This window comes from Electrophorus electricus, chromosome 6 (genome assembly GCF_041902795.1).
Source record: "Electrophorus electricus isolate QZ-2024a chromosome 6, ASM4190279v1, whole genome shotgun sequence".
Lineage (NCBI taxonomy): Eukaryota > Metazoa > Chordata > Actinopteri > Gymnotiformes > Gymnotidae > Electrophorus > Electrophorus electricus.
The window spans coordinates 5,194,287-5,210,000 of NC_137502.1; the positions used below are offsets into that span (position 1 = coordinate 5,194,287).

Here is a 15,714-nt window from a genome sequence, read left to right on the forward strand (position 1 = left end):
TACACCTATTTCTGTGGTCAGTCGGAGCGCCAGCAGCTGCAGAAGCCGGCAGCCAAGCGCCAGCGTTCCCTGTCCCACAATGCCATGCGTGCGCGGTACGCAGCATCACCTGCACCCAGGCAGGCTTCTGCGCAGGTGCCTGTGTTAATCATTAATAAATGACTGCTGCATGTTTGGTAACAGTGGGGTTAATAGGGCGCTGCCGGTGCCAGCGTGCCACCTTAGTGCCACCAGATGCCTAAAGCCCAGAGCAGCTCATTAGCTCGTGTCCCTGAAGAGGAGGCCTGCTCCCAGCACACCGTCAACAGCCAGAGAGGGGACAAGAGGGAACGAGATGGAGAGAAAGAAAGAGTGAGACAGTGGGGGGGCAGGGGGAGAGAGAGGAGCTCATTAAAACTTAGTGCAAGGTTGTCTACTTCTTATTTTATCATTGTTATTATTATGATTATTATTTCGATACTCTTATTAATGTTATTTTTGGTATTATCTTTTCCACGAGAACGTTCAGTTTAATATTTTAATGTGCTCTAGAAACATTGCACTCTAGCATAGTACCAATAAAGATAAACTGAACTGAGAGAGTGAAAGAGGGGGTGAGAGAGAGAGAGAGAGAGAGAGAGAATGCATGGGCGTTGATCTTTGGTATAGATGCCTTCTAAATATTCCCAGCCAAAAGACGGCAGTCTGCAATGCACCTTGCCCACCGCAGAGGGCGCCACAGGCACTAACGGGGCTCATTGAAATGTATTAATGTTTAATTGGGGAGCTGGTGCCCTGCAGGGCTGCTTAAGGGCAATGTGCTGGCGGGTTCTTTCATGTCTACCTGAAAACAAACTCCACCCACAGGATGCAAGCCGGACGCGAGCACGCGCCCCTCCACACACAGATCCTATACTTTTCTTCATCTCTCTACCTTTTATTTATCCTCTCACTTCGTGGTGCGAGAACAGCCCCGCCTGCTCTGGCCCCTTCTCTCTTTGATCACCTCTTCATTTCTAGGTGTCTAATTTCTGCCCTTTTCATCGCGGGGCTCCTGCAAACATATGCTGGTTACGAACAAACGCAGCCAATAATGCAAATTTCCACAGCAATGGGTTTCTGCGAGGGGAGGGTGACTGGGAGTGGAAGCCCCCTCCTCTCACTGCTGCTATTCCGGACTGTCCGCTGGGGCTTTGCTTTTCTCATTCATAATAAAACAACAGTGCGTGGGGCTGTGTGTACGCCAGGAGTTGGGGTGAGGGGACCTTTGCGCTGTACCCCGTCACTGGCAGCAAACGTGAGGAGGCCGAGGCAGTGCTGTACCCCGTCACTGGCAGCAAACGTGAGGAGGCCGAGGCAGTGCTGTACCCCGTCACTGGCAGCAAACGTGAGGAGGCCGAGGCAGTGCTGTACCCCGTCACTGGCAGCAAACGTGAGGAGGCCGAGGCAGTGCTGTACCCCGTCAGTGGCAGCAAACGTGAGGAGGCCGAGGCAGTGCTGTACCCCGTCAGTGGCAGCAAACGTGAGGAGGCCGAGGCAGTGCTGTACCCCGTCACTGGCAGCAAACGTGAGGAGGCCGAGGCAGTGCTGTACCCCGTCACTGGCAGCAAACGTGAGGAGGCCGAGGCAGTGCTGTACCCCGTCACTGGCAGCAAACGTGAGGAGGCCGAGGCAGTGCTGTACACTAAGTGTCAGCAAACGTGAGGAGGCCGAGGCAGTGCGGTACCCTGCTGCTTGAACCAGATGTATTCATCAGCATAAAACATCTGTTTTAGAATGCTAAAATCTAATCCACACAGTTTATTTTCACAGTTGACCTGACACCTGGTAGCTGGTCAGACTACTCTGCCATACACAACAAAAACACTTTCCTGCTGATAATGGGTCAATTCTGTAAACAAACTGTGGCATCATAACAGTCCATCTATCTATATTTATCCTCAAATTTTCCTAAAATAACATTTCACAATTATTTAAAGAATAGATAATAGTCATCTTCTTAACAACTATCCCAATACAAAAAACACAGAATGAGGGCAATTATGCAGTCTTAAATCAGTCATAATTGACTGCTTAGGCATTCTAAAGAGTCTAAAACATAAGCCCAAAGTTGGGCTGAGTACTTGAGGTCAAAGAATTGTACAGTTTCTATTAAGGAAGAAAGAAAAACAGGAAACCAGCAAACCTTCCCATCATGACAAATGAAAAAGACCGATTTTAACTCCCGAAATACACAATGCAGTCCATGGTGACAAGTCACATCAGTAAATTGAAAGCTTTTTTGGGGGGGGCTTTTTTTCCCCTCTGGATTTTAAAATGGCTCCGAAGTTGAAGTGCCCAATGTTTCCAATAGTTTAGTGCAGTTTTACATAACTGTGAACCATATAGGAATAACAGCCCTTGGTATATATAAAATTCTATTTCTGGGGATGATGCAAAAATGGACAAATGAACATAGGCTTAAACAAAATTTTCCTGTTTAGTACTTGGTGCAATCCTGACTGCCTAAAGTCTGCAATCGGCAGATAATCACCAGATGGTGGGTAGCTTCCCAGCATTCCTCTAGGCCAGGAATACAGCCAGCGTTGGCTGTGGCGCGCATTTACAGGCTCGCTGGATTTCAGAACAGGCAACCTGTCAAGTCAAGAACATTGCATTCTTTTTTCTAGCCTCCGAAATCTCGTTGTCCTGCCTGGGCTCCTGCTGGAAATGGCCCGGCACGCTTCAAGCTCACTGGCAGCCTCACACCTTACACGCCCATGCTACCAGGCTCCACAGACCAGCTGGGGATGGTGGCCTTTTTCTCCACACGTCCCCTGTTCCAGGACCCTAGCAGTTCTATCCTCACCTCATCCACTAGGACCTTGTCCCAAGTCTCCACATGTTCGTGTCCAAGGACTCTACTGTAGCCTGGCCTTTCTGTTCTTAAAGAAGTGGTTTGCGCTTGGTGATGAACACTGAGGTGGCACTTCCTGGCAGTCTGACATATCTACTCATGCATTACGATAATTTATATTTACAGCATTTAGCTGACACTTCCATCCAAAGTGACTTACAATTAATGTCTGAATACAACTTGAGCAATTGAGGGTTAAGGGCCTTGCTCAGGGGCCCAACAGTGGCAACCGGGTGGTGGTGGTGGAACCAGCTTGAACCAGCAAAGTTCCGATTACCAGTCAAGTACCTTAACCACTGAGCTACCACATACCCTAATGTTCTTGATTTGGTCCACAGTTTGTTCTTCTACTATCGTGGTCTTCTGTCAGGCTGGCTGTTTTAGCTCAGCCTGGCAGACCCAACTACTCATCTGGACCCAGGACGCCTTTTGAGGTCCTTGTGTGGAGAGACCACAGTCTCCCATGGCAAACACCACATCTACAATCACCTGCTTTTCTCAGGTCATTACGTGGATGATGCAATGGCACACAGTCAGCCAGGAAACAACTGTCCAAATACATCCTACTTGAGGACCATAGACGTATACACTTGGATGGCACATTGGCAACTGCATCATACGCCGGAGGACTCAGACAGGACAGGGAAAACAGTTGAGATTAAGACGGAGATAAACCTTCTGTCTTATGTTTCCTACTCATCTCCAAAGAGTAGGTGTCACAGGCTAGAAGGATTTAACAGCTACTCAATGTCAAACTTTGCAAAACATGTGGTGGTGGGTTATTTATTTAATATTTTTTGGAGGGAAAATATCTGCAGATCCGCAGTACCGCACTTTCAGACCCGCACAAGCATCAGCTCCTTACAAGTGCGCCTCTAGTGGTTGATTTCAGAATTACAGTAACACTTTCCTGCCCTTATAAGAGAATTTTAATATTAAAATATTTGTTTGTTTGTTTGTTTGGTTTTTTTTGTAACAAAGTGAATACTGCATGTAATAACACTGCGCTCCAGTGGGGCTTCAGTTTAATTTTAACATGACATTTTAGGGGTTTTACTAGTCTACTGAGTATGTAATAACGCTGCTTTCAAGTTCAAGTGGGGTGGCACTTTTTTACGAGAGGAATTCATCAACCTAGCGTATGTTCAAGTGGTTTATGTGACAGATGAAGAGTAGATTATTAGGTTGTTGGTACATATCAGCTCTGACCTATTTTATTGGCATTTTGAACTCATACACTCTTAAAAAATTATGGTTCTTCAAGGGTAATATGGACATTCGGCAGGGGTGTTTGGTGGTGTTCTTTCTTAATGTTTAAGAATCAGTCAAGCACTGTGTATTACACTGTGAGGTACCTCAACCTGGCCTCAAGTTATTTTTATTTTTTTAATATGCTATACTGCTGTACTATACTGTATTATTGTACTACTACTCACGTTATACTATATTACATATATTCCATACTATTTATACAACCTGTTTGTACTATATTTTTCTATATCATGTAAATGTTATACTGCTGTGACATCTAAATTTCCTCTCCAGGGATCAATTAAGTGTATCTATCATTTTCCCTAGTATAAAATATAGAATCGAAAATAGAGAAAGCAGAGTGACTGTCGGTGTCTTACTATTTTATTTGTTTTTATCGATGCTGTTCCATTTTTGTCAATGATGGTCAGTTGTTGGTACTTAAAGATAGATGGTAGAACAGCCATTTCCACAACATAAAAATGTTCTACCCTTTTAACATGTATTAAATTATACAGGGACGTCCCCAACAATTAATTATGGAAAATAAGCCAGATCCATGTTTGACAAACTTGAGTTTGTACAATTCCTCATGACAATGAATTCTTTTACACCACGGTGTTAATTCAGTTCATGTAGCCTGTGCTCAACACTTATACACACTCCTCTCAGTGTCTAGTGACAATTATAAGTACAGAGATTAAAAGTAATTGGAGACAAACCCTTAAATGCAAAAATAGCTTGTTGGAATCGTCTGAGGCATGTAAATGATGCAGTGATTTTTGTCCTGAAAAAAGCACAGCTTCCCTGTTTACTTGTATTTGCTTATAGGCGTGACTTGGACAAACGAGACGGATGCGCTGACGTGTCGTAGCTACGGGCCGGCGTGGCATCTGTGTACACGCGTATATGGGGAGGACTGTGTGTACAGAACATTTTTTAAAAAGCCATGGGATTCCTAGTAATTCCTCCAACAGATCTGAAATGGTTAATGTACATGGAGGCGCCCGAATGAACGCTCTTTGCTCTCTGAAGCAGATCTGCCGTGCTGGAACACTGTAAGGACGACACACCACCACATCAGCCTTTCTCAGAAAGGTGTGCAGAACCCTGGGCAAGTCCTGTGTCGATATTTGGATGTTTTCCATTACCTTCTTTTATGCATCTTGGCTTTGAGTGTGATTTGACGAGAAGACGCTTTCGGGTTGTAGCAGAGATGCAAAGAGGAGCTGGGGAGCTTGGGGGAAATCGCGTGTTCTGTTGCCTCTCTCCTTTTAATATGGGAAGCTTGTATCCCTCTCCACTCAAGCTGCTTGCCAGCTTTACCCCTCCCCCTCCGTCAGACACACACACACACACACACACACACACACACACACACACACACACTCCTCTCAGTCTCTCTGCTCACCCTTCTCCCTCCCATCTACTGCTTCTCGAGTGCTCTGCCTGGCAACACCTCTCAACAGCCAGCCTGCTGTCTGCTGCATCCCATCAGCAAGAAGGGGTGAGGGGGGGGCAGGGGCAGGGAGAGAGAGAGAGAGAGAGAGAGAGAGGGCGTGAGAGAAGAAGAGCATGAGTTTTAGACAACTAGACAGAAGGAGAAATAGAGTGAGAGAGGGAGCAAGAACAGGAAAGCACATGCAAGAGAAAGCGAGAGAGAGAGAGAGAGAGAGAGAGAGAGAGAAAGCGAGTGCACAAGAAGAGCCTGAGAAAGAGCGCGTGAGAAAGAGGCGGCGCGAGAGAGAGAGGGCGCACGTGACGGTGGGGGGTGGGGGGGTGTTCTTGGTTCTGAAGGGATAAAGGAAACAGATGGAGGGGTCAGGAGGCAGGAATGAGAGAACCCAGAGAGCCATGATGGAACCACAGGCAGGAGAACGCACAAGCAACTCCATTAGTGAGGAGCGGAGAGACCGGCACCACGCAGCGGGAGTGGGCACTCTGGTAATGACGGACAGCTTCCCGAAGGGAAGACTGGACAGTCTGGTTATAGTGCCCCCCTCTGGCCTGGGAGAAGGCTGTACCGTGGGCTTCAAGGGGCAAGGCAGCAGCTGCACATCCAAGCCTTCCAAACCCCGAGCCGAGTGGGCCGGAGGCAGCGCACCGCCAAGGGAGTGGACGGGAGGCGCGTGGACCACGTGGAAAACCTACTGGATGTCAGCACCCATGTTTGCTATCTTACAGAGCTGTGATGGCGATCCAACCAGCCATGCCTAGAGGACAGAGACACAGGTGCACAGCAAAGGGTAACGTGGCCAGTGTGACTAAACGGGACATCAGGAACAGGATATGTGGGTGCACGGGCAGCTAGTTCTGCACCAGTTGCACATAAGAGTACAAGGCCCAGTTCTGCTCTCTGGAAGCCAGCCAGACTGCTCGCCAGTCCACAGCCTCACACGTACCACCACAGGCTCCCTAGACTCCAACTCGGTCTACTTAACCTCCGCAGCTCATCTCAGAATAAGACGGCAGGAGTTTCAGATGTTCACAGATCAGTTCAGTGGCTGCCAGTTCCTAGGCCATGCCACAGTAATCTCCTGAGAAGCCCAGTAGCTGAGCCCAGCCAGAGCAGCCCAGCTGAGCCCGTTGTTCACGGGTCACTCAAAAGGAAGCAAGAGTGGACAGGAAGTGGACAATCTTGAGTCCCTGCTCGGGCTCCTTCTCCCCAGCAGGAAGGTGTGGCATTACTCACCAACTCTGCGTGATTATGGTCGGACTATTCACAGCTTACAGAAAGCTACAGCGTGCGACTCCTTTTCGTGGTGCATCATGGGAGCGCTATGCTCACTATATGCTGATTAATCGGCCTCGGTCAAGATGGCAATAAAACTCTGATGCCTCTAAAAATACATCCGCGGTCATTATAAGCCACATGGAAGAATTTGGGGACGTGTGAAAGTAAAAAAAAAAAAAAAAAAAAAGGGCATGCACCACTACGATCACACCCCATTTACTTTTAACCCCTTGGATAAGATGACAGGAAGCAAATGAGTGATGTGTTCAATCAATCAATAATAAAATGTGGCTACAGTCTGGATTTAGGTTATACAGTGTTTATCTAAGTGTGTACAGTCTAGATGGTTATACAGTGTTTATCTATGCGTGTAGTCTGGATTTAGGTTATACAGTGTTTAAGTGTGTACAGTCTAGATGGTTATACAGTGTTTATGCGTGTAGTCTGGATTTAGGTTATACAGTGTTTATCTAAGCGTGTAGTCTGGATTTAGGTTATACAGTGTTTATCTAAGCGTGTAGTCTGGATTTAGGTTATACAGTGTTTATCTAAGCGTGTAGTCTGGATTTAGGTTATACAGTGTTTATCTAAGTGTGTAGTCTGGATTTAGTTTTATAGAGTTTAGCTAAGTGTGTACAGTCTGGATTTAGGTTATACAGTGCTTATCTAAGCCTGTACAGTCTGGATTTAGTTTTATAGAGTTTAGCTAAGCATGTACAGTCTGGATTTAGTTTTATAGAGTTTAAATAAGTGTGTACAGTCTGGATTTAGGTTATACAGAGACTTGCACTACCTTGTAAATACTTCTGTATTAGACAAGCAGTAGACAGGTTTCACTGCAACAGTTCCTCCTTGCCCAGACTCAGGAAGGAGCAAAGCTACTCCAGTGCTCAGCCATGGGAATCACTTACACATGCAAAGCATCTCGACTCCAAACTCCGCTCACTGCGGACTGCACCGAGGAATTGTGGGACGCCGCTTTGCAAAGGATTGAGATTCTCAGAGCTGACTGTCAGGGCAGTCGACAAAGCAGAAAGCATGACCTGGGAAAACCGACAAAGTGATGTCCAGTCATCCATGTCCTGTGTGAGGAGGAGCAAATATCAGGGGAGGTGCAAAGAGCAGACTCAGACTCGGCAGGCACCGAGGTGGGGAAAAAATTAAGCAAGCGTTTGGATTTGGAGGCACGCCGATTGGCACGGTAGCTCCAGGGAAGGCAGCTGCCTGGGGGCTCAGAGGGCTGAAACCACCGCGTGCCGCACGGGGTTCTGACGGGGTTCTGCTCCCTCCGCGTTTCCTGCTTACTGGCCCAATTTCTCCAGCCATCTCAAGAAGGAGCGGTCATCTAGGCAGCGCTCTCCGCGCACGCCAGCCCCCACGGACCATTACAGCGAGCGGCGGCTTGTGATCCTGAGCCCGCGCTGAATCAAAAGAGTCCTGCAGCACGAGCTGTAATTGCATCTGTCGTTTTGACATTAGCGCTCCCTCACTCTCTGGGGAGCTGTTTAATGCTGAGCAGCGGCAAATATCACAATTAGCCGCTACGATCTTGCGAGAAGAACTCTATTAAGTGACTGAACAAAGGATGGTGTGGACAGATCTAGTAACAATTTAAAAGGGACTCGTGCGCGCGCACACACACACACACTAGAAGTGTCATTAACAGCACGTAACTAGCAAAACATCTTTACTTTTGGCTGTAGGAAGGAGAGTAGATACTTAAAGGAGAACCGGCTGATGGATTAAATGTGACTCAACAGGATTTTCTTTTTTTCTTCCCAAAAAAATGCACACGCTTTTAAAGGACACAACTATCTCAGTGAAATTCGTTTCTGTGAGTTCTGTGAGTCATACCAGTTTGGACCAGAAAATTGAATTATTAAGTGTAGGATTTCTTACAGGTAATACAGTACAGTGCGATGGAACCTGTGGTGTGTCCATGCCAGTCCAGTGGGGGGCAGTACTCACTATTGGGCGGAGTCGTTGAGCTGGTACTCGCGGGCACGGCTGAAGCACTCCTGGATGCCGGAGTCGGCCCACAGGCGCATCATGGCGGTCAGAAGCTCGGGAGAGTAAGGCTCGGTGTCCTCCATACGACTCACAACATCACACACCATCTTCGCATCAGCCTGCACAAAACACAAACACACAGACACACCATCAACTGATGACCATTATCAATTGCAAGCCTAGTTAAAGTCAAATTAAGAATTCTATTATTTTTCCATCTATAAGACTGGACTGGAAACACGGAAACACTTATCGTCCTTGCGTTCGAATCGGGTTAAAAAAGAGGAGAAACTGATTGCATTAAACAAACGCGACACTGTTTGACCTGTTTCACACACCTAAAGCGTCGCCCCCACAGGGGTGATTACTCCAAACAGAAGCCCGTATCGCCGGCCGGGGAAACAAAACATTTCCATTCTTGTCTTGCGGTAACGCTGATCTTATCTGAGGTAGCACCGCTCCGACCTTACACTGGCCAGCCGCCGCCGTGACGTCAAGATCTGCCGTCCTATTTCACTCACAAAGGAGGGCAGTGTCTTGATGGGGCTCTGGTCGTGTTAATCAGCTGACCGTGGATCGGCTGTGCCATTTTTGTGAGCAGGGATTAGTTAAGCGGAACAACAGAGACTGCTGAGCACAGAACAGTGTTCATGGAGCATCATTGGCCCTGTCTGCCCAGCACAATAGTCTGTGTTGAACCCTGGGAATCAAGTCAAAGTCAGAACCGTCCTCCCTCGCTGTGTGTGTGTGTGTGTGTGTGTGTGTGTGTGTGTGCGCGCGTACGTGCGTGCGTGTGTTTGTGTGTGTGTGTGTATGTATATACGTGTGTCCATGTCCTGATCTCTGTGGTCTCACCTTATAGTCCATTAATCTCACATACTTCCTGTGGGATGGACCCATATTGTACCTTGAAACATGAACGTGTACCATGAAACACACACACAGTTTGTTAATAGACAAAAAAAGGATGCTTATGGGATGTGGATCAGCCTCTGCTATAACTTGTAAAATGTAAATGAAATGCAAATTAAAAAATAATAAAAATCTCTCAAAGTCCTGCTGTTAAACTCCACCTTTCACTCAAATCCCAGCAGAAAGGTCGGGGGTGTGGCCAGGCGTAGGAGTACAGTCAGCGCAGGTTTCTTCATCACCATCTGCTGACACATATGGGTGATGACCTTGTGTGTTCTGTGTGTGTGTGTGCGTGTGTGTGTGCGTGCGTGCATGAGAATACACACAATGAAAAAGCCATGTAAGGCAAGTAAAAACAGCAGCCATACACACCTCCAAACCTTCACTCTCAAACCACTTCCTGTTTTCACTCTCCTTCACTCTCACTTCCTGTGTCCCTCCTACTACCATTTCACTGCATGATTGCATGACGTCCTTTACGCTGTGTTTTTGCTCCTAATCTTCAGCCAAACAGCTTGAAAAGGAGCAATGAACCTTTAGCTCCTCTGGGCTACACAGAGGAGAACAGCCCTGGGCTACACGGGGCCGGGCGCCCATTTCCACCAATGGCCACAACAGATGTCAACTCGGAGACCAAAGCAAAGAGCGTGAGAAACGGTCGGAAGGGAAGGGAGAAGGAAAGAAGGATGGAGGGGCATTTGGGTGGCCCGCAGAGAAAGAGAAGAAGGGGGCGAGTGTGGGGTATCAGGGGCAGAAGATGGTGAGAGAGAGAGGGGGAGGGCAGTTCCTCGTCAGAGTCCTCCATGAGAAAAGTGATGGCTGGAGCAAAAATAAATAAATCCCCCATCTCTGATTAAACTGCCATTCATCAGCAAATAATGTTTGACCCTGTGGTATGATGCTTTATGATGCTCTAGTGACAGAAACTATATGATCCCATGTGATTTGTCAGCAGGTGCACACAGTGCAGTCGTCTCCATGGTGATGCAGTGGGTGGTTGCATGGTCAGCTGGGGGCCGTGTGATTGGATGGGTGAGGCTCCCTTCCTCCTCCCCTGTTGAGAGTGACCTTTGAGAGGAGGTCTTCTGAACTCAGCAGGACTGAATCTTCTCGAGCTCCGCTCTCTGTCTCTCTCTCTCTCCCTCACACACTCATACGCACACGCATCCACACAACCCACACCCTCTAGCATCATATGTTATGTGAACTAGCAGTGAGTGAAACAGCAGGTACAATACCACTGTAATTACTGTAATCCATTCACAGTCAGCAAACAATTTAACAAAGAAAAAAGGGGCCCGACAGGGTGCCGTTAAAAGCTGAGCTGAAATCAAAAATCGACCTTTTTACCTCATTAGTTCATGTTCCTGGTCATATTGTACACAATTCATCATCATCATCATCATCATCATCATCATCTAATTAAACTAAACACTCGGTTTTTTTCCCGCAATTCCCCTGAATTGCTAAACCGACTTTGGATTTTTGCCTACATCACCAAGGCTGAGAGGTCAGAGAAAATTAGAATGTTAAACCATATCATGCCTTTTCTCAATCCAATTAAAGCCTGATGGCTAAACTCAAAGCCTGCCACTGCCCCAGTACCCAGTTTCACGTCGAAACATCACATTAGGGACGGAAAACGCATTAGGATTTCACTTGGTGCTGAGGATAGTTCAACAGCGAAGGCTGACGTGAGGCCGGCAGAGTAAGAAGAGAACGCAGTCACAATAACGTATGGAATAATTACAATCAGAGGATCACTAAAAATGATTCAAACTGCTGACCGTAACTTGGTTACTAAGCATTTTATAAGCCCTTTAGAATTAAAAGGGCTGAAGTCATTATGAAATTTTGTGTTCTGATGTTTTTACTCTTGGCTTTCAAGCTTTTAATGTTGTTACCAGGGGCGTAGCCACAAATTCTGGGTTCCACTGCAAGAGGCAGGGTGGAGGCCCTGTGTTTTCATTTTTAGTATTTTTTTTTTTAATTTATGATTCACTCACTTCAGCTTGAGGCCCCCCACAGTGTGTGCCCCGAGTGCCCCTCCCCTACACCAGTGCGTGCCCATGCCTGTGAGGTCTTGTTTACAGCAAGCCTTCCTGTGTCAGGAACAATGTACAAATCATTCAATTCAATGTCAGCTCAGTCAGTGACATCGCCAAACAGAAATGCAACTCAATCAACCCTCGTGGGGTGTTGTTTTTTTTTAAAGATTTGAATCATTTTATGAATATTTAACGTAACTTGCCTCTGAACGTCTCCACAACAAATATAAAATCAATGACGCCGACCCTACTTTTCTTGGGTCAAATAAAGCTTTTAAAATTTGAACGGGAAGAGATCGGCAAGTGGGCCGGCCCTGGCCCATGTCCCGAGAGGGGTGACCAGCTTCATTCTTCTGACCGCCCGTTGAAGACTGGGCCTCATTCTCAACTTCTTCAGCACTCGATGAGCGAGAGGCCTGCGAGACCCGGATCGGCCAGAAGGGAAGCAGCCGCTAGTTCACCAGCCCTGTATAACCAAGTCCTAAACACTGTACCGCTCGTTAGTGTGATAACGGGGTGCTAATAGCATCTGTACTGCTTCAGTTCACCCCATGATTCAGAAACATGGCTTGTCTACCCAAGCTGACACTACACTTAATGCTACACTTAATACACTATACATCGGAAATTAGCCTGCACTTCCTGGAATGGAGTGACTGCAATAGAGACTAAACATGGTACAGACTGATGTGATACACCACCCGGAACGCTGCAGGAAGTGATCATCTGGTATTCCTGGCCCTTACAGGATCTTCTCCCTGTAATACGATGGATGCATGCGCCACACATCCGCATGACCGGGCAGGCCAGCAGGGAAGAGGGCAGTGCAACAAGCTGAGAGGGAGGGACGGCATGCTAAGCGTTTGTGCACAGATGGCAAAGTTGGATATGTTGTGCTAGTTATGTTCTATGTTATGCGTCATGTGTAATGTCGGTTATGTTATGCTATGCATGTCCCAGGGTGGTGTAAGAACATGGCCCATTCGCCACCCTAAGGGCTGGGGATCGCGAATAATTCAACTCTGATGACAGTGGCAACCTTTTCTTTCTAATTAGGGCCGGCCCTTGCGAGGTGCTCCACTTCCACCAAGCAGGCGGGGCAGCAAAAGTGCCATCCCCAAGTCCCCAGGCAAGGGGTACAGCTAGAGAGTCTATTTAGTGTTACAAGTCTCGTCCTTATGAAGGGCTCCCAGAACAAGCTTGGCTCCTGTCACAGAGGGTCTGCGCTCGGGAGGACTGTACGGGCGTGCGCAGATCTGCTCCCACGTGAGGGCGGAGCTAATTAAAAGTGCTGATACAGGTCAACCAAGCAGAGAAGGAAGAGGGCAGTGTTCCCTTCCCTGCTAACACGAGCTGGAAGATGGTGATGTGAGCCACGACTCGAACGAGTGTGAGAACGGGGCAGGGGGGTCGAAGGAGGAACACACACACACACACACACACACACACAGAGTTAAATGTGCAGAGGTTGCAATTACAGGAGCTGGAATGCACGCAACACAATGAGGACCATCAACCTGCTCTAATCATCTCAGCGAGAAGCCTTGGTGAGTGTGTGTGAGACACGCGGGCTCCCATGCCAAATCACTATGCCCCCCCCCCCCCCCTACACACACACACACACACACACACACACACACTCCTCACACAAGTTTATCACATAAGATACAGTGCAAGTCACAATTACACTGGATGTTAAAGTCCCATCTCACATGAAGATGAAAGACTACACTCCAATATGCAGATCACGGTCAGATTTCTTTGCTGAACTGGATGTTGGATCTGATTAAACTGAAGGGTCATGGTGATTGTAGTCATCAGCTCATGTTCCACATAAACATACATTTCAAATGAGAGGAATCGGATATCAGTGCATTACTGCCAATTTCATCATGGGCTTAGCTAAAACTTTTGGACCCAATCCACATTTCATAGACATTTCTTTAATTCAATTTTCCAGTACATGGTACACAAATTTTTACATATAATTATGCCTTTCTGCATCCATACATGCTAAAGAAACCCCCACATTCCAAAGAAACACGTGCGAAATTCCATGTAGTGGGAAAGCTGGAGGTGAGCCAACACGCATAGATCTGGAAAAATCCAGACGAGCCCTCCGGCATGCGAGGGAAGCACCCCACTCAACGTGTACGGCTCCGGCACAGCCCGAGCACGGACGCAGACACACGTACTGCAGGGCTGAAATATGACAGGAGATCGATGGAAGCATGGAGGTCCACTCTGGTTATGCAAAGCATAACTCCCCTCTGCACAGCGTTAATCAGATCTCTTATCGCCCTTCTTGTACACACCCCAAGACGCCTGCGCATCCAGGCCCTCATCTTTTTTTCTCCCTTTTGTGTACACCCCGGCAACACACAAACGCACACAATCATGCACGCTCCCTCCATTGGCCAGAGCAGCTGTTATGTCACTTCCTGGAAGTAGCACAGAGGACGATGGCAAGACCTCTCGATTCCTTTCAGTTGTAGTGGAGGCACAAAACTCAAATCTCCTCTCTTTTCCTTTAATTATCCCTCTCTCTCTCACACACTTTGTCGCATGCTTGCTCTTGGACAGGTCCCCCCTCTCTCCATCCCTCCCTCCCCACCACGCCTCCGCATCATGTGACAGTCCGCTCGAGTTACCATGGTTACTGTGCCTTTCCGGGGGAATGCAATTGTGGGTTTGATGCGCTCTCTCTCTCTCTCTCGCTCGCTGTCCTGTGCTTGCTTTCTCACACCCCAGCACCTTCTCTCCCTAATCTCTCACCTTCTTTCCACACTCCATTGCCTTCTCTCTCTCTCTATCCCTCCCTCCCTCCCTCCCTCCCATGGCAGCTGCTGAATTATTGATTTGATGAAATATTTAGCTGTTATTCTGCTAGACTGCTGAGTGCTCCAGTAGAGGCCTAATGGCAGACAGTCCTCCTAACCCTGAGGGCTCGCCACACCTCACTGCACGCCCACTCCCCCACGCCGCCCCTCACCAGGGGGCCACGCCCACCTCACATGGGTGTGCCAACAAGTACCCCGAGCAACCAGCATCCCGTAGTATACGTTTTCATGATATGCTGCACAGTACTGACAGTGGAGACTGGGAACCAACGCTACTTAAATCAGTAAAGAAATTTTGATATTATGAATACGTGTATCAAACCAAATCCTGATGATAACTGAGGCTGAGCACCCGCATGCAGTCCCGCGAGCTCAGATCAGATCCGCCTCGAGGGTTCACGCTGACGTCATACGTTCATCACTCCGCCCACGCGCGCGTCGTGTTCGTGAGACGGAGTCACGCTAATGCGCGAGTGGCTCGTGGACACGTCCTCGTTTCTTCCGGCGGGGTAGCAAAACAGTCAATCAGCCGCACGCGATCCGGTCGAGAGAAGAGCCAGACATTCCGGTTCAGCTGCGGGTGTCACCGCTGTCGAGCGCCTCCGTCGTTGTTTTGACTGAGCACGCGAGCAACGAGGCCACATGAAATCCAAATCTGCCCGTTCTCGTTCAGGTCACACGACCACGAGATACGAATCCGAGCTAGGACCACATACGAAAGTGACGCTAATCTGACTTGAAAAGATCGGGTGTGTGTGTGTGTGTGCGCCCTTGGGGAGGGGGTAAATGATTTGTGTAACAAAGCAAAAAAAAAAAAAAAATTGGATTTGAGTCACTTGAGGTTGGGAATGTAAACAGCGCAAATGGCAAGCTGACCACGCTAAAAAGAACACAACGCTCCCGGTGCAAGGAAAAATAGAAATGGCAAAATGAGAGGGAGAGAGAGGTGACAAAGCAGGAAACGTGCTTGGTCTGGAAAATTTCAGAGCCACCATCATCTCCCTCTCGCTTGTGGATCATGAGGGATCCTGATCATATGAGAGA

At 47.8% G+C, this 15,714-nt stretch overlaps 1 protein-coding gene across 3 annotated transcripts in view; it reads right to left on the bottom strand.

The window, feature by feature from the left end:
• Window positions 1-15,714, bottom strand: part of gnao1a (guanine nucleotide binding protein (G protein), alpha activating activity polypeptide O, a) — a 61,685-nt gene that overhangs the window by 14,357 nt on the left and 31,614 nt on the right. For all 3 annotated transcript variants that reach the window (XM_035525055.2, XM_035525054.2, XM_027003943.3), the window contains exon 4: window positions 8,829-8,989. In XM_035525055.2, coding sequence (XP_035380948.1) covers window positions 8,829-8,989 — 161 coding nt within the window. The remainder of the gene's footprint in view (window positions 1-8,828; window positions 8,990-15,714) is intronic.